The 23,545-nt window shown below is 51.2% G+C and overlaps 2 protein-coding genes across 4 annotated transcripts in view; both read left to right on the plus strand.

Annotated features, from left to right (window-relative positions):
• Positions 1–4,923, plus strand: part of PTPRA (protein tyrosine phosphatase receptor type A) — a 125,384-nt gene extending 120,461 nt beyond the window's left edge. For all 3 annotated transcript variants that reach the window (XM_077301184.1, XM_077301186.1, XM_077301185.1), the window contains exon 24: positions 354–4,923. In XM_077301184.1, the coding sequence (XP_077157299.1) occupies positions 354–428 (75 nt within the window). In that variant the 3' untranslated portion in view covers positions 429–4,923. The remainder of the gene's footprint in view (positions 1–353) is intronic.
• A 13,401-nt stretch (positions 4,924–18,324) lies between these two features.
• Positions 18,325–22,253, plus strand: LOC143820011 (progonadoliberin-2). The gene is made up of 4 exons (XM_077302375.1): positions 18,325–18,472; positions 19,644–19,814; positions 19,905–19,988; positions 21,935–22,253. The coding sequence occupies exons 2-4, from the start codon at positions 19,677–19,679 to the stop codon at positions 21,971–21,973; spliced, it is 261 nt and encodes an 86-aa protein (XP_077158490.1). The 5' UTR covers positions 18,325–18,472; positions 19,644–19,676; the 3' UTR covers positions 21,974–22,253.
• Positions 22,254–23,545: the final 1,292 nt, after the last annotated feature.

Below are 23,545 nucleotides of genomic sequence, written 5' to 3' on the forward strand. Positions count from 1 at the left end.
CCAAGGCTGAAAGGCCCTGGATATGGTTGTGGCCCAACGTACTTCCTTGGGGCCAGGGACGCACAGCTGGTCGGCATAGGCTGACCATAATGTTCTCCAGGGGGACATCTTCAGAGACGTGCTCCTTAGATACACGGGGCCCAAACCACGTATGCCAGACAAGATGGGCCTCTGGTCTGATGCAGAAGGGTGGCTTTCTGGCAGAGAGAAAGACAAATCTTTCTAAACCTCACCGTCCCGTCTCGGATTTGGGAGGTTAAGCCACAGTTTTGCTTTAACATGTTTCAGGTCTGACGGTTCCTTCTATCACTCCGTTCTCTCTTCCCCTCCACCCCTTTCCCCCCACCTTCCAGGAACAGTACGAATTCTGCTATAAAGTGGTTCAGGAATACATCGACGCGTTTTCAGATTACGCCAACTTCAAGTGAAGCTGAGAAGAATTGCCTTCTTTAATACTTTGTAATATTCTGTTTGTTAATATCCCCCCCCACACCCCCCAAAAATGTGTATATATCTTAACCGTTTAGAGGGTTGGTACCATAAGATTCCTATTAGCTGGAGATTTTTATATGTAGCAAAAGTGTTAGAGAGAGATTGTGGGCACTTTTTTTCCAATGTTTTATTGGGGAATTAAATAGTGTGATATTTGGATTAATATTGTCAAACCTCTCTTCTGGAGAGTGGATGCAGGTTGTTTCCTTTCCTTGGGTTCCTTTTTTTTTTGTTTTTTGTAAATCTAATATTTTTATTTCCTCGAGGGGGAGTAAAGCCTTTTTAAAAACCGGACAATATATTCCAGCCGCAGCTGTTTCTTTTTAAGTTGAAGCAGCATCTCGTAAACAGCATTTTTTTTTAGAAGAGACTTTCCTTCTCCTTCGCCCCTCAGCCGCTTCAAAAGTGGCTTCCCGTTTTCCAGGCTAAATCCAAAAAATAGCAAGACAGGCATATCGCAAGCACTGCCTGCAATAGAAAGCCGCGTTCCATCTCACGCTCTCTCCTGCTGGGTCCGGGGCAGCTGCCTGGCTGCTTTGGAGGCCGGATCCTGTGGCCCTGTACCCTGCTGCAGTTCCTTCCCTCCCCAAACCCCACCTCCAGTTGTAAGGCTCCGCCTCCAAATCTCCAGGTGTTTTCCAATCCAGAGTTGGCAGCTCTCGTTGTGGCTGACAAACCGGCTCAACGTAGTGTCCGGCCAGGATTTTGTGCTCTTCTCCAGACCCTTCCCTCCAAGAAGTAGCAAAACTTCTGTCTCCTTGCCAGTTCTCTCTTCTTTGCTCCGCTCCTGGATGCTACAACGTCATTTTGCTTTTCTCATTCATCAACACTGCCCTCTTCCCCCCCCCCCCATCCCTCCTGTCGCAGCGATGCAGGGTTGGTTTTCCATCTGAGTAATGGCCTGGAGCGGCGCAAGGAAGAGGGCACTGACAGCCCACAAGGGAGCTCCCCTTGCTCCTGGGAACCAGCAGCATGAGAGGGGAGCAGTAGCATCCCCAAATCTGCACTGGCAGGAGTATCCAGGTCTGGAGCATTGCCCTGAGGGCTTAGTGTGGGCCCTGCCAGCAGTAGTGGAGGCCTGGGAGAACAGGAAATTTGCCCCATCCCTTGGGTTGGCTTTGCCTGTCTCCAGCTCTTTTGGACTTGGAGCCTAGCTGCATCTTGTGCGCAGCACAGCGTGGCTGCCAGACCTGGAAGCACCAAGCGCTGCCTCTCTTCCATCCCCTGCCCCATTCTCTGCAGGCAGTCTGACGTACCCCGTGGCATCCTCTCCTGCATTCTGCAGCCCCTCTTCGCCCCCCAGGGCAGGAGGAGCCACTGTTAAAACAACATGGGGAGATGGCCCTCTTCGCCTGCACGAGAACTACTCATTTCGCACATGACCTTTCAAGGGTCAGCACTCTGGTATCTGACCCAGTTAGCTCGGCGTCCTGTACCCAAAAAAATCTTGTCAATCTGTAAGGCCCCAGAGGAATCTGACTGTTTCGGGGAGAGGGGAAGATGTGACAAAACAGCAGCAGCTTCCCCCACGTTGACCCCTGTGTCCAGTTCAGGCCTTAATTCCAAAGGGATTCTGCCTTTGTAGGGTACAGCAGCCACTCAGTTGCCTTCCTGCTCTTTCATCTTTTGGTGGCAGCTGCAATCTGTAATGAGCCTTTACTCCGTTTCACACCAAAAGATCAGACATGGTGGAGGGGCCCAAGAACCGCCTCGCCCCTTTGGCAAGGCTGAGCAATGACACCTGCCCCTTGCAGGCCTGCGTTTGGGGCCGGGGTGAAAAGGGGGCAGCGTCTGTAGCCCCTCTCGCCCTCAGGTGCTCCTTTCTCACTGAGGAAAAGCTTTCTGTGCCAACTGGAGTATAAGAAAACCTTCAACATGGCCCTGCAGTAATTCAGAAGTTTGTAGGGACCCGAAGCCTGGGTCTGCTCGAGCATTTTGGATTTCCCCCGCCAGTGTGGGTTGATTGAAGGACTGCCTGTGTTTGTGTTAGTTGGCTGGGTGCTGATCATGGACCTTCTTCATTGCGTTAATTGCTGGACTCTGATTGGAAGCTGCAAGGTGTGAATGTAATAGGCAGACAACACAATGGGAGTCCAGCAGCACCTTTAAGACTAGTGAAAATTCCCAGGGTGTAAGCTTCCAGGAGTCAAAGCTCTCTTTAACAGATACAAATTGAGACACAAACACCAAATGAATCCATGCAGGCTCAATTAATGAGGGACGCTCCTAAGAGGTGCCGCTGCACATTCCTGGAAACGGAGAAAACACGGAGCATTTGTCATTGTATCTCATTTTGTCGGTCGATTGTTACATTATACACTGATGAAGTTTACGAAACAAGGGTAATTCACCGGGACTTGCTTGTGATTCTGTTGGAAAGGTTCCCTCCTTGAACAGTGTACTGAGCCTGCACAGATTCATTGGGTGTTTACTTGCTGCATTCTTTATACTCTGTCTGTTGGCTAGATACCAGTTGGGAACAGCCGCTTAACGGTAGCGGTAGGCAAATTCCCAAACCTGCACAGTTCTGCTTAATCAAGGACAATATCCAGAGAGCATTGGCAGTATGCATTGGCATGAATCACGTATTTATTATAACATGAAAAAACGCATCCACCGGCGCTCGTAGTGAAGCACACATGCGAGCATACAGGTGTCCTCAAACAATAGAGGATATCCACACACCTAAGAGTTAAGTCTATGCAAGTGTCTTCCCCTTTTCTTCATTATTGACTAGAGCAGAGGTCTCCGACATCGTATCCGTGGCACCTGCCAACACCTTTTCGGGTGCTCACCAAGTGGTTTTTGCAAGTGGGTGGTGCCAGGTGGGGGTTTTTGCCCAGCCAGGTTTCTGATTGGCTGGAAGAGGTTTGATTAAATCTGCAATTTTTGAAAAGCGTCTCTCTGCACTGAAGTTAAGCCGCGGGAATCATTTTGTGTCTGGCTCCGCCTCCCCCGGCAGCCCTTTTGTTGCCGCCCCCACCAAGAATTCCAACTGTGCCTGCAGGCCCTAAAACGGGCGGAGACCCCTGGTCTAGAGCTCTTATTAATCCGATAAACAATGCATTGTAATAAATGTGTTATTTGTGTCGATTTCCACCCTGCCAGAGTTTGAAGCACATCTTGGAAGTCGGGGGACGGTTGCGTAGCAGCTGAGACAGTTTTGGGGGGGGGGGGTAGCCGTATCGGTCTGGGTTAGAAGAGCTGGATTCAAGTTCAGTAGCGCCTTAGGGACCCACTTGATTTCCAGAGTCTGTAGCCTGAAAATCCTTTTGTTCCTGGACTCCAATCTAGCTCTTCCCTCGAGTGTGATCACTACCCTTTTTGTCCCAGATCGTACGAGCGGAAAAGGGAACCAACCCCAGCCGTTCCGTAGCTCGTCCTTCCAGTGGGATCAAATTGAGCACCCTCCAAGCGTAGGGCCGAGAGCGAACGGTCCCACCACATCTCTCTCTTCAACCCGCCTCCTTTTGCAGCTCCCCAAGCAGCATGATTGCCACAAACTCTGGGGAGGTGGGAAGGTTTGAGCCCTCCCCCGTTATTCTAACGGCGTGTTTAATTCCCAAAGGAACGGGCCTCCCTCTTGCGCTTGGCGGGACGCCTCCTAAGAGGAACTGGTGGGTCCAAGATTCAGCCCCTGGCATCTCCCATCAACGATGATTCAGTGGGGGGGGGGGTGTCTCCAAGACTCGTTGCCAATCGAAGTGCCGAAATCAGGCATCTTCAGCCAATAGTTACTGGGGCAGCGTCTTTGAGGATCCCGAGGGGAGGGCAGTGGTCCGGTCGGGGATGTATGGAGAGGGGGATCTTGGGGTGGGGAGGTGGCGATTCATCTTACTCCAGGTGGGGCCTGGGGATCCTCCCAAAACTTCAACTCATTTCCAGAATAGAGAGATCCCCTGGAGGAGACACGGATGCTTCGGAGGGTGGACTATGACGTTCTAGCCCGCTGCAGTCTCCGTCCTCCCCAAACGTCATCCCCAAATCTCCAGGAGTTTACTAACCCTGTTCCCAGCTGGTATCCCAGGAGGGGGGGCTGGCAGCCCTAAACACGCCCCATTTGCTTCACCACCCAGGACTAAGGGATCGCAGGGACCCCCTCTCTGACAGAAGTCGCTCAATATACTAAGGAAAACAAAAAAACCTGTCCCCAAGCCGTGTTCGCGTGCGTGCGCCGTGTGAAGAGTGTCCGCCCTTTTGCACTTTCTTCATGAGCTCCGCAGCGTCTGTGCATTCCGGGGGCCTGATCCCCCCACGTGCCAAAACTCATCTGTTCAGCCTTTTGAGCTTCCCCTTTTGAATCGTCGCCTGGAACTAACCGGACCGCCCCGAGACCGACCCGTTCATGCTCTCTTGGCGTCAATGTCTTAAGACCTTGTATTTATTTTTTGTTGACCAAGTAAATGCTTCTTTCTTTTTTCTTTTTGTAAAGCAGCCTGGTTGTTTTGTATTCAATAACACAGACAGATATTGGGGGGCGGGGCTATGTCGGGAGGGGGAATGCAAACCAAGCCCCATTTGTTATCGTATATGGGTCAATGAACTCTCACCAGCTGTGTCTTCTTGCTTCTGGGTGCTGAGAGCTCTGGCTCCCCTCCCCTTTATACTTATAAAATATATCCTGGCTGTTAATGGGAGTCTACCCTGACCTGGATGCCCCAGCCTTGCCCCTTGAGACTAGGTCAGCCCTGATTAGGACTTAGATGGAAGACCAGGGTTGTTACGAAGAAGCCCAAACCAGCCCTGTTCTTCTCTTGCCTTGACCTGGATGGCCCAGGCTAGCTCTATGTGACTAGGTCAGCCCTGATTAGGACTTTAAGTGGAAGGGTTGCTATGTAGAGGCAGGCAAGGCCAAACCATCCGTATATCTGAAGAAGTGAGCTCGCACACGAAAGCTGCTATCTTGAATAAAACTTAATTGGTCTTGAAGGCGCCCCTGGACTCAAACTTTGTTCCCATCAGATCTTGGAAGCTAAGCAGGTTCAGCCCTGGTCAGGACTTAGATGGGAGACCCACAATGAGGCTAGTTGGCATACAAACCTTACCCCTCAACGTGGATCGGCTAGGCTAGCTTGGTATAGTGATTGAGAGCGGCTCCAGAGCCGGGTTTGAGTCCTTGCTCCTTCACATGCAGCCAGCTGGGTGACCTTGGGCTAATCACAGTCCTGATGGTGCTGTTCTCTCAGCCTCACCCACCTCACAGGGTGTCTGTTGTGGGGAGAGGCAGAGAAGGTGATTGTTAGACTCTTTGAGACTCCTTCAGGTAATGAAAAGCAAGGTATCAAAAAAAAATCTCTTCTAGCTTGATCTCACCAAATCATGGAAGCTAAAAGTACGTGGATGGGAGACCATCAAGGAAGACCAGAAGCAGGCTGTAGCAAGCCACCTCTGTTCATCTCTAGCCTTGAAAACTCCACGGGGTCGCCATCCGTCAGCTGCATCCAGGCATGAAATTGGGGTCACTGTGGGTGAGCAGGTTGTTGATAATTTCTGTATTCTACAGGGGGGTGGGCTAGATGACCCTGGAGGTCCCTTCCAACTCTTATGATTCTATGACACTGTCCGATGCCAGTTGGCATCCAATGGACTTATTACAACCCTCCAACCCACCGTATCTCCTTAGGGTGGCTTGGCTGACCCGTATCTTCCTAGCTCCTAAAGAAAGAGTTTGTGATAGATGCTAACATACCTCCATCCACAGTGGAAGTTCTCCCTGCTTTTATCCTGGTGTCCAAGATGCCAAAAGGAGATGAATTATTGGGGGGTTAATGGCCCTCCTTCTGAGTTAAGCCAAACAACCTTTTCTGGGCCACAACTTGCTTGGTGGAAAGAGAAGTGGGTCTAGAAGAATGCACCAAGTCATCCCAGGAAACAAACTCATGAACACACATGGTGCTGCCTTATACCACATCAGGCCCTCGGTCCACTAAAGCCCCTGCGTTTGCTGGCAGGGGCTCATGGGAATTGTAGTCCATGGACATCTGGAGGACCACAAGTGGACTACCCCTGTACTAAAGTCAGTACTGTCGACTCAGACTGGCAGTGATTCCCTCCAGGGTGTCTGGCCAAGGTCTTTGCCATCACCTCCTGCCTGGTCCTCTATAATTGGAGATACCGGGGATTGAACCTGGGACCTTCCACGTGCAGAGACAGTCGCAGCCCCTCCTACACATGAAGGCCGAAATCCAAAGCTACCTTGTCACAGGGTGAACAGCACAACGTCCTTCTGTCATTTGGGTTCTGTGCAGAGGCGGACACGAACTGTAGCTTTGGCTCCTCGGTTCGATTGGGCTTTCCAGAGCTGTCCCCAATGGCACCATTTTGAAGCCATGAACGGGTTGTGTGTAGCTTTCCCTTAGATCACCCACAATGCCTTGTGGTGTGGGTAAGGTCTGGCCCAGCGATCTTCAGCGGCACCGTGGTTGCATGGCCATGAGGTTCTCCCCTATAATTTTCTTGCCCATACCCCTCCAACATGGTGCCCAGAGACACCTCTCCTGACATCCAAGTGGTATTATTTTATTTATTTATATTTATTTATTTATAATTGGATTTATATACCGCCGTTCGCCAAAAGGTCTCACGGTGGTTCACAATAAAAAAAATGCAGAGCTTCTGATTGGCCAGGTGGTTTTTGTAACAGGGCTCCTGATTGGCCATTGGCAATTGGGTTGGCTGTGCAGGTTTGTTTTTTTTAATCGCTTCAGAAGAACCCTCTTCGCTGTGTTACTGCAGTGAAGCTGCGTACACAAAATATTTTGGGGGAGAAAAAATGTGCACATAGAACAACATTCTGTTCAGCGAATCTTCTGCCTGAAATGTTGGAGCGGTTATTAGGGTTATGGGTGACCTCACTTCCCTGTGGTTTTGTGGCTGGCTCCGCCTCTTTTGGCAGCCATTTTGGTGCTGCGTTCAGAGTCAGTATCTCGTGTCAGAAATCCAAGGGCGTGTGTCCCCAGGCTGGTTAAAGTCGGGGACTTTTCCTAATCTAATTCCTGCTACTTTGCCCAGAGGCATATTGAGAGAAATTTGAGTCTTTGTTAATTGTTGTTCTAGATTCAAAATTGGAGGGTTTGGGCGGGAATAATTTGAGACCGGTTGAGAACCCCTGTACAAACCTATTCTGGCCAGGAGATAAATGTACAGCCTCATGAATCCAGGTATCAAGTGCTGCTACTCACTTTGTAAATAAACGTGGACTGGAGCCTGAATTTTGGCCCCCTGGCGAAGCTGGTAAGTGATGCTCTGAATAAATGTGCACGTTGAGGAAGAAACCCAGCATCCTGTGGGTCCTTGTGCAATGGGGGGGGGGGGGCAAGACTGCAGCTTCTCCCTTGGATGAAGAATTCTCACAGTCACTTGAATAATATTTGACCAGTAAGTTTTAGGATAATGTCTTAGCTGCCTTCTACAGAAGGAGCTCTCAGACTGGCTGGTAAATTAAGGTTTTAAAACACAAGCTTTGATATCAAAGGCTACAACCCCCACTAAAATCCAAAGACAGTTGTTATTTTTATTGTTGTTTTATTGTAGTTGTTATTTATATGCCTCCCTTCCAGGGCTCAGGGTGGGTTAAAACCTTAAAGACATAAAAAGGTTAAAACATTAAAGCATTCACATTTCTGCCAGTTCTGTCCTCGACTAAGTCCCAAATGTGGACTTTAGGCTGGTCCTGCCTTGAGCAGGGGTTTGGTCTAGATGGCCTTTATAGCCCCTTCCCACTCTGGGATTCTAGGATTCTACAGGGTGGGGGAGGGGATGTAGGAGGAAACAAAGTGACCCCTCCCCACAAGTCCTTCCCTTTCCCCACAACAGACACCCGGTGAGGGAGGTGAGACTGAGAGAACTCTGCCAGAACTGCTCGGTCAGAACAGCTTCTAACAGGGCTGTGAGAAGCCCAAGATCACCCAGCTGGCTGCATGTGGAGGAGCGGGGAATCAAACCCGGCTCACTAGATTGGAAGCCACCTCTTAACCAGGCGCCAACCTCTGAATCTCTTCACTTGGCAGCCGACTTCGATCCCCCGCCTCCTTTCCTGGCTGAGCCGCACCGGGAGATGCCACCCGTTCGCTGAATGGACGGCTTCTCTGGCTGGTGGAGGGGCCGATGATGGCATCTCATCTTCCTGCTGGCCCACATTTTCCAAGTGGCATCTGCTGCGCTTCCACAGGGGAGCCAGAGGGAGGCGGATCAAAATGTCAACTGCTCCCCCATTCATGCTGTTGGGCAGAATTCAGCACTCAGTCTTCCGGGCTCGGCAAACTGGCGGATTAGGATTTCATGGGCCCTGCCAGCAGACCACGGAGAACACAAGAACCCAACCAGAATTCATTTCCTGTTTCCAAGTGCGCTCTTAGGGATAACAGCCTCCAGGTGGGACCTGGGCATCCCCTGGAATCACAGCTTATATCCACACTGCAGAGATCAGTTCTCCTGGAGAAAATGGATGCTTTAGAGCAGGGGTAGTCAACCTGTGGTCCTCCAGATGTCCATGGACTACAATTCCCATGAGGCCCTGCCAGCGTTTGCTGGCAGGGGCTCATGGGAATTGTAGTCCATGGACATCTGGAGGACCACAGGTTGACTACCCCTGCTTTAGAGGCCATTGCAACTCCATGGAGGTTCCTGAATTCCCCAGGCTCCATACCCAATTCTCCAGGGTTTTCCAGTCCTGGAGCTGGCAACTCTATTCCCCCTCCCTTGCTGGGACACCTTATGGGGAGAGTCTGTGCAAGACACCATTAGTTGATATTGTGCAGGGCATACCAAACCTTTTTGAGCCTGCAGGCCCCTTTGGATTTCTGACAAGAGGGGGGGCGTGGCCTAGTTGCAAGAGGGCAGCCACAAAATGGCTGCTGAAGGAGGCGGGGCCAGCCACAAAATGGCTGCCATGGCTTACCTTCAGTCGCACTCTGCTGGCAGGTACATCTGAAGTGACATTAAAAAATAATCTACACAGCTAATTGAATCTCCAGCAGCCAATGAGATACCTCATTGAGCAGCATTTAATGGGGTTGTACAGCAGGGAATTAGCCCCGAGAACGGGTGACCAAACTGTGACTCTTCATAGACTACACTTCCCATGAGCCCCTGCCAGGGCAACACTTTCAGTTGTTTTTGAAAAGGCTTTTTGGTCACAATGAACTGTGTTATATGTCATCTATTTTCTGATTTCTGCCTCTCACTGGATTTGTTCTAAGCCTCCAGGTGGCAGCTAGATATCTCCTGGAGTTACTACTGGTTTCTAGGTTACAGACATCTGTTCTCCAGGGGCAAAGGGCTACTTTGACTCTCTGGAGTTATACCCTGCTGATGCCCTTCCCCTCCCCAGACCTCACCCTTCTAGGCTCCACCCCCAATCTCCAGGAATTTCCAGTGGTGAAGTTATTAAGAGCAGTGGCAACTGGGTTTGATTCCCGGCCAGCTGGTTGACCTTGGGCTCATCACTGCCCTGATAGTGCTGTTTTCACAGAGCAAGCTCTCTCAGCCTCACCTCCCTCGCATGGTGTTTGTTGTGGGGAGAGGAAAGGGAAGGTGAATGTAAGTCGCTTTGAGACTCTTTCGGGTAGAGAAAAGTGGCATATAAGAACCAACTCTCCTTCTTCAGTAATCTCAGGGCTCTCTCAGCCTTACCTACCTCACAGGGAGCCTGTTGTGGGGAGAGGAAAGGGAAGGCGACTGTAAGCCTCTTTGAGACTCCTTTGGGTGGAGAAAAGCGGCATGTAAAACCCAATTCTTCAGTAATCTCAGGGCTTTCTTGGCCTCACCCACCTCACAAGGTCTCTGTTGTGGGGAGAGGAAAGGGAAGGTGACTATAAGCCACTTTGAAACTCCTTTGGGTTGAGAAAAACGGCATGCAAAACCCAACTTTTCTTCTTCTTTTGGAGCTGGCAACCCCAGAGGGAAGGTATTATTCAGGCAACATTAAGCCTTTTTAATTCATCCATCCATCCATCTATTTTTTTTTTAATTTATTTGATTTTTAGACCGCCCTCCCGGCAAGCCAACTCAGTGGTGTACGACATTACATAAAATATATACAAAATTATGTTGTAAAATTGACTTAAATAAATAACGGCTGGTTAAAACATCAGCCGTACTTCCAAATTCTCCCCAAATTCAAGCTGGTCTGGGAGTGAATCAATACATAAACCGAAGGACAGATGGCTGGGTAGGGCCATAAATAGTTATGTAGTTAGGTAAGTTTTAACTTTGGCCTCGCCAAGACCTCCGTCTTGCTGGCCCAGCAGAATTGTGCTATTTCTTGGACCTCCTGTGATTCCGATCCCAGTCAGGGAGGGTTAATCCAACACTTGACTCTCCCAGGAATAAAGGGCACAGAAAGTGTTTTGATACTCCCGTGTTGTGCTGGCATTTGATCTGTTTACGCATTATGCTTAATTTGGAAACGCTTACCCAAAAGCGAAGTTTGACTGTAGGGGCAGACGCAGCGCCATGCGGGACGCAAACGCCCATGGCTGCTCAGCGTGAGAGCTGACAACAGATTAACAAATCAAAACATCCTGTCTGTTTGCTCAGCCCAATTACAGGTAGCAAAGCCTTTGACCCTCTGGATGAGAATTTTGCAAGTTGGGATGAAGGCAAAACGCTCGACCCTACATGTGTCTGTCTGAACACTGTTTGCTTAGCGCTCACAAATGTGTCCGGCCGGTAAGATTGGTACATTGACAGAGTTGGAAAACAAGCTTTTCCCCAGCTCTGGGACGCTGGTTCAATTTGGTTTCCGTGGGCAGCAATCTCTGTTTTGCCTTCGGTCTACCGTCCCCTTGCCGTCTCCGTGCTGTTGTCCAGTAAAAATCCTGCAAGTCAAGGACCTGAAGGCACAAGAGATAAGACGGGATAAAATTAGTTTTGCGCCCACTCGGATATGCAGGTTTGCTATTTTGAACGGGTTTGTGAGTTTTCTATTTTGGCTCAGCAACTCCTTTCTTCACTTTGGCTACTTTGGAAAGGAATGCGGCAAATGCTGTCAAGTTACCCAATTTACATTAACAACCATTGGTTTGTCAAGGCAAGAGGTGGCCGTATCACCTACAGCTCGGTCCTTTTTAACTGGAGATGGTGGGTACTGAACCGGGGACCTTCTGCAAGAACAGCAGATGCTCAGCCACTGAGCCATGGTCCTTCCCCAAAGATCTTTGGGGGTCTCAGCCTGAGGCCTTGCCCATCACCTACTGCCCTGTCCTTTTAACTGGAGATACTTGGGATTGAACCTGGGACCTTCCGCTTGCCAAACATATGGGCCACGTCTCCCTAGATGAACATACATGAAACTGCCTTATGCTGATTCAGTCCATCAAGGTGAGTTTTGTCTACAGCCACTCTCCAGAGTCTCAGGCGGAGGTCTTTCACATCCCCTCCTGCCAGATGCTTTAACTGGAGAAGTTGGACATTCAACCTGGGGACCTTCTGCATGCCAAGAAGATGTTCTACTGAGCCCTGACACACAACCCCTGGCTGACTCCTTGTGCCATCTTTCATGATAGCAATGATTTCTGACACTTCAAAGAATAGAATCCTAGAGTTGGAAGGGGCCCATACAGGCCATCTAGTCCTACCCCCTGCTCAACACAGGATCAGCCCTAAGCATCCAATCCCCTTTGGATTTCTGACAAGGGGGGGTTGGCCTAGTCGCAAGAGGGCAGCCACAAAATGGGTGCTGCAGGAGGTGGGGCCAGCCACAAAATGGCTGCCGTGGCTTACCTTCAATCGCACTCTGCTGGCAGGCACCTCTGAAGTGACATTAAAAAATAGACTGGCAAATGCCATCCTGTTGGCAAATAAAAAGTCCCCAATCTTTCCTCTTGATCTCCTGCACCTGCTAGACCCCGTCCAAAGCTTGATGGAAGGGGTCATGGCTCAGCGAGATAGCATCTGCTCGGCCCGTAGAGCAGGGGTAGTCATCCTGGGGTCCTGCAGGGGCTCATGGGAATTGTAGTCCATGGACATCTGGAGGACCACAGGTTGGCTACCCCTGCCATAGAGGGCTCCAAGTTCAATCCCCAGCATCTGTGTTAGACTTTGTCTCTTAGCAAGAGCCAGGAACTCAAAAGTTGAGCTGAACAATAAAAATAATGTAAAACTTGTTAATTATTTATTATGGCGCACAATTAAAAACAGAATAAAAACTTCTTAAAAACTATACCGAACGAACAGCACATAGAACCAAGGACCAAATGCGTTTCGACCCTTCCGGGTCTTCCTCAGTGGTCAAGATTATAATAATACACTCTCTATATAAATATACCTATATAGAACTCTCTATAATGTGTAGCTGAATGGTTCAGTGGGATCTGTAATGTGTAAATTTTATCCTTTTTGGAGACCAATTCCTCTGTTATGTCCCTAAAGTCACCACTCTTCGCTATCATTAAGTTCTGTACTCAGAGTGTAATCTCATGTGCGTCATGGACCAGGCAGTAGGTGATGGAAAAGTCCTCCACCTGAGCCCTGGAGAGCAGTGGGGGAGGACCATAGTTCAGTGGGAGAGCCTCTGCTTGGCATACAGAAGGTCCCAGGTTCAATCCCCGGGCTCTCCAATGTAAAAGAACCAGGTAGCAGGTGATGCGAAAGACCCTGGCCAAGACCCAGGATTGCAGCTGCTGGTCTGAGTAGACAAGGCTAACCATGATTAACTGATTCAGAAGAAGGCAGCTACGTATAAAGGGCTCACTGGCAGTGCCTCTGCTTAGCATGCAGAAGGTCCCTGGTTCAATCTCCATCATCTCCGGTTGAAAGGACCAGGCAGTGGGTGTTGGGAAAGTCCTCGGCCTGAGACCCTGGCTCAGTAGCAGAGCCTCTGCTTGGCATGCAGAAGGTCCCTGGTTCAATCCCCATCATCTCCAGTTGAAAGGACCAGGCAGTGGGTGTTGGGAAAGTCCTCGGCCTGAGACCCTGGCTCAGTAGCAGAGCCTCTGCTTGGCATGCAGAAGGTCCCTGCTTCAATCCCCATCATCTCCAGTTGAAAGGACCAGACCGTGGGTGATGGGAAAGACTAAGACCCTGGAGAGCGGCAGCCAGTCTGAGTAGGCACTACTGACCTTGAGGGACCAATGATCTGACTCAGTCTTGGGCAGCTTCACATGTTCATGGAGCTGGCAAGGCATTTTTCCCCTTTAGTGCCATCAAATGCGCATGAAAAACCAGCTGTCTGCATCTTGTCTGAGTTGGCTCCAAGCGACCAAAAATAACTGGAGGATGAGGGAGATTCAGCCAACAACTTTCCAAAGGTCAGCCTCCCATCCCTCCAGATTCGGGGGGGGGGGGTTTGGCTGAACTACGAGTGGCCTAGGTGGGGCCAAACACAAACATGTGCAAAATCAGGGGCTGGAACCTCTAGGGAGTGGCCAGAGGCCAGATGGCAATTGTTCCAAACAGCCATTCACGGTTACAGGCACAGCCAAAGTCCTGTTTGAAAGTGGTGGCAGAGGTAGAAATGAAAGGGGGTAGTGATGCTCTGTACTTATCATATTTGGGAGGCAACAATGGGGAGGGGGGCTTCTGGAGTTCTTCCCCCATTGATGGGCCTCCTGATGGCCCCTGAGCCAACATGGCTTCTCTGTATTCATAGTTCTGGGGGGGGGGAGTGGTCACAGTGGGAGGGCTTCTGGAGTCTGATCCCAAAATGGCTGCCACTAATAAGGAACTACTGATCCCAAAATGGCTGCCACCCATTTTGAGTTACTGATCACAAAATGGCTACCACCAATGAGGAGTTACTGATCCCAAAATGGCTGCCACTAATGAGGAGCTACTGATCCCAAAATGGCTGCCACCCATTTTGAGTTACTGATCACAAAATGGCTGCCACTAATGAGGAGCTACTGATCCCAAAATGGCTGCCACCCATAAGTGGTTACTGATCACAAAATGGCTACCACTAATGAGGAGCTACTGATCACAAAACGGCTACCACCACTAAGCAGCCAATGATCCCAAAATGGATTCCACCAATGAGGTGCAACGGACCCCCAAATGACTGCTATCAATGTGGTGCAGCTGAGCACAAAATGGCTGCTATCAAAAAGTGGCAGTTGATCACAAATTGCCGCCACCAATAGGGTGCAACTGGCTGCTAAGGGGCCAATAACAGATCTGAGGAGATTCTACACTAAACCTCCTATTAGGATGGAGTGGCTGTTTCCAAAGGAGTTTTCCATGCAGACATTCGGGGTGATTCTTCCTCAGGAAAGGCAGGGCTTGGCTCTTTTGTTTGTGGAGCAGATGCTCTGGGGAAGAAGGAAGTGGGCACCAGGACAGCCCTTGATGGGCACCTATAGTGCCAGTGGGCATCAAATTGGCTATCACTGATCCATAGCATGGTTTCACACTCTCTCTCTCTCTCTCTCTCTCTCTCTCTCTCTCTCTCTCTCTCTCTCCCCTGCAGAAAAAGGTAGAGAAAAAAGGTGTTTATCTAACAAATTTGAACATGCCCAAACAAAGTGACTCACTAGGGTATTTTTAGTAAGAGTCAAGAGAGTCACGCAAAGAGATTAGGTACTAATGGAAACGGTCTCCAGTCCCGGCAGCCTTGACAGTGTCCGAGGAATAAATTAATTTACAAATATCATGTTTATCTAGACAGACACAAGATTAGTTTAACCCAGTTTGTTTGAGCGACAGTGGCTCCCCTCTGTTAGGTCAGCGGCTCCCATCCCAGGTGGTATTTGGACTCCAGATGGTTTCCCCACATCTTTTCCGGATGCCGCCACGGAGGGCCAAATCACGTGTGCTGCTTGGAAATCTGAGGTTGGGTAAGGGATGGGTGAGGATAATGAATCAGGTCCACATGGTTGGGGGCAGGGGGAGGATCAGGCCATGGATTGGGGCCATGGGGAAAGTGGGTCTTGTCCCTGCTGTCATTGTAGTTGGGAGAATAAGTTGGACAAACCTGAAATACTTTGAGAACCACCATGACAGTGCTGGACGATGATCTGGGAGTACCAGCCAGGTTCAAATCCCCGATCTTCCATAGAAGCACCGTAGATGGCCTTGGGCCAGTCACAGACTCTCAGTCTAGCCCTACCTCACAGGGTTGTTGTGAGGATAAATAGGAGGGATGGAGAACAATGTTAACCACTTTGAGTCTCCATTGGAGAGAAATGCGGGGTATTAATGAAGGAAATAAATTAGAACATTTCTTGACTAGCAGGGGGCAATTAATCCAGTAACGACGCGACCCAATGTTGGCACAAAATTGGCCGCAGCCGTTTATTAACCTGGACCCCTCCCAACGGAGGGCTGGCCTGAATGCTGGTAAGGGAGCCTTTCTTCATCAGCTGTCCGGCTGACCCACCATGAACCGCAGCGCTCCGGCTCCACACCTCCTCCCAGCTGGGAGGATGGGACGCCTTCCGCCGCGGTATCCCTGGGAAGCGACATATGAGGACCCAAAGGGCGTCCGCCTCCATTGGGCCCCCCCGTTCGCTTGGCCCTGGGCCCTTGGCCTCCCAGCCGGGTAGGCTGCGCCCGGTTCCGGCCGGTCTCATTAATGAAACCCCCTACTCCGGGGAGTCCCGTACGCAGACGGGCTCCCCGCCAACAGGCTCCCTACCAGGCATAACCCGCGGCTGCGACGAAAACTTCAACATAGGGAGGGATGGGGAGGGTAACTGTCTGGGCGGCGAAGATCCGGGAAAGAGGGCGGGCTGCTCACTCCGGGCCTATTTAAGGCCAGCAGCCCCCGCCCCTCTCTCCTCGAGCCGCGGCGTGGCCCGATGACGTGGCTGGGTCTGCGCCGCTCCAGGACGCCCCCGCCACGTCAATGGCGGCCGCGCTTAATCGCGGCCGCTATTTCCTGCTGGAATGTGGAGGTCAATAAGAGAAGCAGTGGATGTGAGTTCAGCTGCCCCTAAACGGTGCCGCCACCCCCTACCTGTACGCCTGTTCCCTCCTTTAACTCTTTTCTAGGGGCTAGAGATCCCACAACCTGTGACACAAGTAGGGCTGTGAGAGCCCTGACAGGACTGCTCTGTGAGAACAGCTCTATCAGGACTGTGATGTCCCAGGTCATGCAGCTGGCTGCAAGTGGAGAAGCGTGGAATCAAACCCAGCTCCCAGATTGGAAGCCGCCACTCTTAACCACACCACTTATATGGGTCAATTGACCGAATAAACATGCTACTAATGAGCCAGTTTGGTGTAGTGGTTAAGAGTGCGGACTTCTAATCTGGCATGCCAGGTTCGATTCTGCACTCCCCCACATGCAGCCAGCTGGGGGACCTTGGGCTCGCCACGGCACTGATAAAACTGTTCTGACCGGGCAGTGATATCAGGGCTCTCTCAGCCTCACCTCCCTCACAGGGTGTCTGTTGTGGGGAGAGGAATGGGAAGGCGACTGTAAGCCGCTTTGAGCCTCCTTCGGGTAGGGAAAAGCGGCATATAAGAACCAACTCTTCTTCTTCTTCTAATAACCACACCACCATGCTGGCACGAAAGTGTCCATTCAGTTCCTCTGCAGGGCCAGCCACAGGGCAGAGGGGCCGAGGCCTTCCCCTGAGAAGACCCTCAGGAGAGCCCTGCTGGGTCAGGCCAGGGAGGGTCCCTCCAGTCCAGCCTCCCGTCTCACCCAGGGGCCAGCCAGTTCCTCTGCAGGGCCAGCCACAGGGCAGAGAGGCCGAGGCCTTCCCCTGAGAAGACCCTCAGGAGAGCCCTGCTGGGTCAGACCAGGGAGGGTCCCTCCAGTCCAGCCTCCCGTCTCACCCAGGGGCCAGCCAGTTCCTCTGCAGGGCCAGCCACAGGGCAGAGAGGCCGAGGCCTTCCCCTGAGAAGACCCTCAGAAGAGCCCTGCTGGGTCAGGCCAGGGAGGGTCCCTCCAGTCCAGCCTCCCGTCTCACCCAGGGGCCAGCCAGTTCCTCTGCAGGGCCAGCCACAGGGCAGAGAGGCCGAGGCCTTCCCCTGAGAAGACCCTCAGAAGAGCCCTGCTGGGTCAGGCCAGGGAGGGTCCCTCCAGTCCAGCCTCCCGTCTCACCCAGGGGCCAGCCAGCTCCTCTGCAGGGCCAGCCACAGGGCAGAGAGGCCGAGGCCTTCCCCTGAGAAGACCCTCAGAAGAGCCCTGCTGGGTCAGGTTCTGACTGTGGAGGTTCTTCTCAGGCACCAGGGCTGATGTGGAATAGTTGGGAACGATCTCCACCAGTGGCCCCCAACCCCTGGTCCGGTGACCGGTACCAGTCCGTAGATCAGTCAGTACCGGGCTGCAGCTCCTCCTCGTCCTCCTCCCCGGCTGCTGCCTCGGGGGCTGCCCTGCCACTCTGCCACCAGCTCACCTTTGGTGCTCTCCAGTGGCCGCCATGGTTGGGGCTCCCGCTCGGTATGGCACTGAGCAGCTGCTGCTGGCAGCACCCCCCAGCGGACAGCAGGAAGTCAGGGGACAGCAAGTGGAGCAGGGGCTCAGGCAGTGGCGACGTCCCTCGGCAAAAGACTACCCCCCCCCCCGGGACTCAGCAAAATTGTCAAGCGTTGACCAGTCCCTGGTGATAAAAAGGACATAGGTCATTATGTCTTTGACCTAGATCTTGTTTTCATCTATTCTCTCTCACGTTAACACCCCCCTCCGTCTGGATTCAGTCGCACGAGGAGAGGGAAAGCGCGTGCCATTTCTTAACGTTTGCAATCGAGACAAACCTCCTGCCCATCCACTTACAGATCCTCTCTCAGAAGCCCAGCTCCGACTGTTTTATGGCGCCTCTCTGAAGTTTCTTTGGCAGCGACAGGACCAGAAAGCAGATTGCAGCGAGAAGTGAAGCCAGACATCGACCTGCGGGGAGGGAGAGTGGGGAGCATCTCCGCGTGCCCCTGTCCACATGGCCCGATGCAGACGTCAGTGGGCAGCCTTGCCCAATTGGCTGACCCGTCGCCCAGAAGAACTCCAGGAGAGGCATAAATACCCCGAGCAAAGGGACCGAGTATCTGTGGGGTCTCCAGACAGAGCGAGAACAGTCAAAAAAGCCACAAAGACACGGTGAGTAGCGTTTTCTCAACTTGTATCATGGTGATATTTCCAGCCGCGAATGTCGTTTTCCACCTCCCGTTGCTGGAAGGATACGTTGTCTGAAGATGTTATTGCCCTTATGTTTATTATGTGTTGCGATGCTCCCCAGGTGCACCTCCGAACCTTCTGATAAGCATGCAAACTTCTTCTGCGCATCTATGCTTTGTCACGATTGCAGTTCCCCTCGGTAGTTAGTTAGTTGTTAATTTCCACAGAATTATTCCTAACTCTTCTTTTGGGCTACTTGTAACATTAAGCATCCTTAGGTCCATCTCCGCGTCGGGAATGAGCATCCTCCTTAATGTTTGCAAGGGAGAAGTCTCCTTTGTTTTGCTCCTGATCTAGCAGCTGATTTTGATCCATGGAGGCCTGATCGATGCTTCCTTGGCAAAACAGACAACATCGGCAGCACTTAGAAGACAGTTGACGATTCTTTCCTGTTACTTTTGTGCTGTCAATATAGATGGTGCTTGACCAAGAGACATAAAATAGGGCCTCTGTCCAGAGGAGCTTACAATTAAAGTCCTATGATGCATGGGTATTTCCCCTTGCTTTCAGCATGCGTGTCCAATCAGGTTTTCTGTTTTGCATTGATTTTCCTCCCCAGTTCACTTTCTGGTGGCTGTTGTCATTCTGGTTTCCTGAGAGTGCTTTTGTGCTGATTTTCCCTTGGCTTCTAAGCCAAAGGTAATTCAAAAGCATACAGATTCTCTTCGATCTCCCCTGTCCTTCTACTGCTTCTTGAAGGTCACTCCTCACCCGTATCAAGGTCATCCTACTCACTCTGCACTTTCTGCCATCACTCCCCACACTCATTGGCATATAAGCTCCATTTCCCCTTCATTAAAATTTTTTTGTACAAGTGACACGAGTCCAGCAATATGAAACTATTGCTAGTCTCAGATCACAGAATTAAAAAAAAAAATTAAAACAAGTGAAGGAAAGTTTAAAAGGAATTGTGCAGGGTTTAGTTCCTTGTTGGTAGAATCCATAGTAATACTACAACGATGTAAAGAAGCTGTAGAAATAACACCCAATAGGCTAGGCATACCATTGAAAGCAAGACGTGTGAAGTTCCACCCCACCTCTGATACTTCTTGCCTTTGACAAACCCGCTGATTTGTTTCTTCTTTCCTTCCAGACGTCCAGTCTCTCTGTTCTTCCGGGCGACAGCATGGCATGCCGGAGGTCCCTCCTGCTTCTCCTCTGCCTGGTGGTCACCCTGACCATCCACCTGTCCAAGGCTCAGCACTGGTCCCACGGCTGGTACCCTGGAGGGAAGAGGGAGATCAATCTACCCCAGAGCCCAGAGGTATCCTGAGGCTGACTACACTCTCTACCAGTAGCACCGAGCCCCACAAGCCCCATAAAATCCACTTTTCTCTTTCCCTTCTGAATCCAGGTCTCTGAAGATATCAAACTCTGCGATGGGGAAGACTGCACTTACCTGAAGATCCCGAGAGAGAAGATTGTGATCGCTCTCCTGGTAAGCTGAGGCTTAGAGGTAGGGCACCTGTTTGGCATGCAGAAGGTCCCCGGTTCAATCCCCAGCATCTCCAGTGAAAAGGGCCAGGCAGGAGGTGATGGGAAAGACCTCGGCCTGAGACCCTGGAGAGCTATGGAGAGGGGTTATGGCTCAGTGACAGAGGCTCTGCTTGATATGCAGAAGGTCCCAGGTTCAATCCCCAGCATCTCCAGTTAAAAGGGTCAGGCAGGAAAGACCTCCGACTGAGTCTGTGGAGAGCCGCTGCCAGTCAGAGTAGAAAATACAGACCGACCTTGAGGGCCCAATAGTTTGATTCAGTATCAGGAAACTTCATGTGTTCACGTGACAGAATCAAACAAGGGCAACGCTGGCTTTCCAAATTTGGCACACGGCCAAGGATTTTATTATTTATTTATTATTTATTGATTTGATTTATTTACTGGTGGATTTTATCATGCTTCGTTCAAGAGTCATGAGTAAAAGCGGTAATATCCCAGCGCTCTGACTTCCCCGTATGTTGAGATGGCAAAACAGAGTCAGAGTCCAGGGGCACCTTAATCTACCCTGCAAGGCTGTTGTGTACATGGTGCCCCCCCCTGCCCCCAGCCAAGCTGCTTGCCTTGCTGTGATCTCTGGGAAAGGGTCATTCACCTCCCAAAGGTGTCCCAACCCCCAGGTTGAGAAACACTGGCATAGAGGGACAGGAGGTTGGTCAATAGCTACTAACCATATCAGGGTCAGAATCCGAGCATACAGGGAACACAGAAACAGTCACGGTTTTGGCTAAGTTTTTGGTGGGCAGATGTGTTTGGTTCGAACCGGGTTAAAACGCCATTTCCGTACTAAAGGAAACGGAACGGCAACAATGAAAGATTGTGCAAAACTTCCTGAACAAATAGAGCTAACAGCCAACACCGTAGAGAGAGAGCTTCACAAATCGAATTGCATGGAGGCTAAATGACAAGAGTATAAGACAGACTTTCTCAGCCAGGGTTTTAGGAAACCCTCGGGTTTCTTGATGAACCTGGAAAGGTTTCCTCAAAGGTCGGGAGTCAATTGATTTCAATATATTTTTAAAATTCGTTAAACGTTTATCAGGTAACTTAGCCAGATATGGTCATGTCAACCCCTCCCCTCCCAAAATGGCCACTGATGGGCCTGGAGGGGGTGGGGAGGGGAGGGGCCCCGGGTGGGCGTGGCCACAGCTCTGCTTCCCAACCATATTCTCCCCGATCGTGCCACTGGCGGGTTTTCTCGAAGCCTGAAGTGTGTTTCAGGGGTTTCTCAATAGTAATAAAGCTACTGGTGTAAGCATTTGAGAATAGGTAACCAGCTCTTGAGTGGGGAAATACCTGGAGAGCTGGCGGGTGGAGCCTGTGAAGGGTGGAGTTGGCAAGGGGAAGGCCCTCAGCAGTATATAATACCACAGAGTCCTCCTCCCAAAGCGTCTGTTTTCTTTGGGGGAACTGATCTCTGTAATGAGGAGCCTCCGGGGGCCACCTAGAATCAGAGAGTTTGAAGGGACCTCTTGGGTCATCTAGTCCAACCCCCTGCTTTGTGCAGGACACTCACAACCCTCTCGCTCACCCACTGTCACCTGCCACCCCCTTGAGCCTTCCCAGAATCAGCCTCTCCATCAGATGGCTCTACAGCCTCTGTTTAAACCTTTCTAAAGATGGAGAACCCACCACCTCCCGAGGAAGCCTGTTCCACTGAGGAACAGCTCTGTCAGGAACTTCTTCCGGATGCTGAGGCGGAATTTCTTATATCCTTAAACTCTTGTTGGTCTCTACGCTCCTACTGGAGTTGAATCTCCCTGTTCTCCTATCTCCTGAAACGCCGTGACACGACTTATACAATGCAGTTCAGTAACATTGGGCAATTGTGCAGCTCTTAGGATAAATTTAGATTTTGCTTCTTTCTGAACAATGCATTCCTTTCGACAGGCGGACATGCTAGCCAAGCACCTGCAGAAGAAGAAGTGATCCTTGGTGTGTCCTTGAAGGCGTCTGAACCAACTGTCCACCTCTCTTAGCCTTAACGTGCTCCGTCAGTGAACTCCCGTGCTCAGCCCTTTGTGAAACCTTTAGGGACTCTGCCGTGGCCATGGCTCAGATCCCCAGCAGGTGACTTGGCCCCCTAAATGGCTGGAAAATGTTTGTGCTCGAATGTCACCCCGTCGGAATGAATGTTCTCCACGAGCTCTCCTTGTGCTTGTGTGAAGCTCCGGCCTGTTCAATAAAACACTTTATTTTGCTATCTAAACCCAACGACCTGCCTTTATGCCCGGCATGTGTTCAAAGTGAGCTGGGCAAGGTTCAGAGGAGGGCAGCCAAGAGAATTAGGGGGTTGGCAAAGTTCCCTCAGAGGAGAAGCTGAAGAGCCAGGGATTTTGAGGAAAAGAGAAGGTCTGGTGCCTCAAGGATAAACAGATGGACGCATAAAGACACCCAGAAACCCTGACCTCTTTAAAGGTAAAGGTAAAGGTATCCCCTGTGCAAACACTGAGTCATGTCTGACCTTTGGGGTGACGCCCTCCAGCGTTTTCATGGCAGACTCAATACGGGGTGGTTTCCCAGTGCCTTCCCCAGTCATTACCGTTTACCCCCCAGCAAGCTGGGTACTCATTTTACCGACCTCGGAAGGATGGAAGGCTGAGTCAACCTTGAGCCGGTTGCTGGGATTGAACTCCCAGCCTCATGGGCAAAGCTTTCAGACGGCTGCCTTACCACTCTGCGCCACAAGAGGCTCTCAACCTCTTTAGATACATGTAAATCAATGGTGGTCCCACGATACTCTCTCAGTCATCCCTTGTCTTAGCCTCACTTTGTATGCTGCGAGTCGACGGTAGCCTTTCCGCATTTGGGCTTTCCTCCCCTTACTTCCCAGTCTGAAATTCACGACGTGCTTTCCGCACTGAGTCCAATGGAGGCAGCCTCCCATCATGCTTTGCTCCCTTCCCTGTTTCCAAAACGCGTTTTTTTTTTACAAAGTGGCTCCTGCTTGCCCCTTTTTTCCCATCGCGCCCCTTAATCCCACCATTCTGTGCCCTTGATCGCCTCCCCCCTCCCCCCAAACTGTCCCGAATATAATTTTAGAATCCCTGGTATAATGTTATGTTCACAGACAGCCTCCCATCATGCTTTGCTCCCTTTCCCGTTTCCAGCTGTCCCCAAACCCCGGTCCGGAGACTGGTACCGATCCGGAGATCAGTCGGTACCGGGCCGCAGCTCCTCCTCGTCCTCCTCCCCGGCTGCTGCCTCGGGGGCTGCCCTGTCACTCTGCCACCGGCTCCCCTTTGGTGCTCTCCAGTGGCCTCCATGGCTGGGGCTCCCCCTCAGCGTGGCCCTGCGCAGCTGCTGCTCGCAGCGCCCCCCAGCAGACAGGGGGAAGTCAGGGGACAGCAAGTGGAGCAGGGGCTCAGGCAGTGGCGACGTCCCTTGGCAAAAGACTACCCCCCCGGGACTCAGTAAAATTGTCAAATGTTGACCGGTCCCCAGTGATAAAAAGGCTGGGGACCAGTGCCTTAATCCCACTATTCTGCACCCTTGATCGCC

The sequence above is a fragment of the Paroedura picta genome, chromosome 10, assembly GCF_049243985.1.
Source record: "Paroedura picta isolate Pp20150507F chromosome 10, Ppicta_v3.0, whole genome shotgun sequence".
Lineage (NCBI taxonomy): Eukaryota > Metazoa > Chordata > Lepidosauria > Squamata > Gekkonidae > Paroedura > Paroedura picta.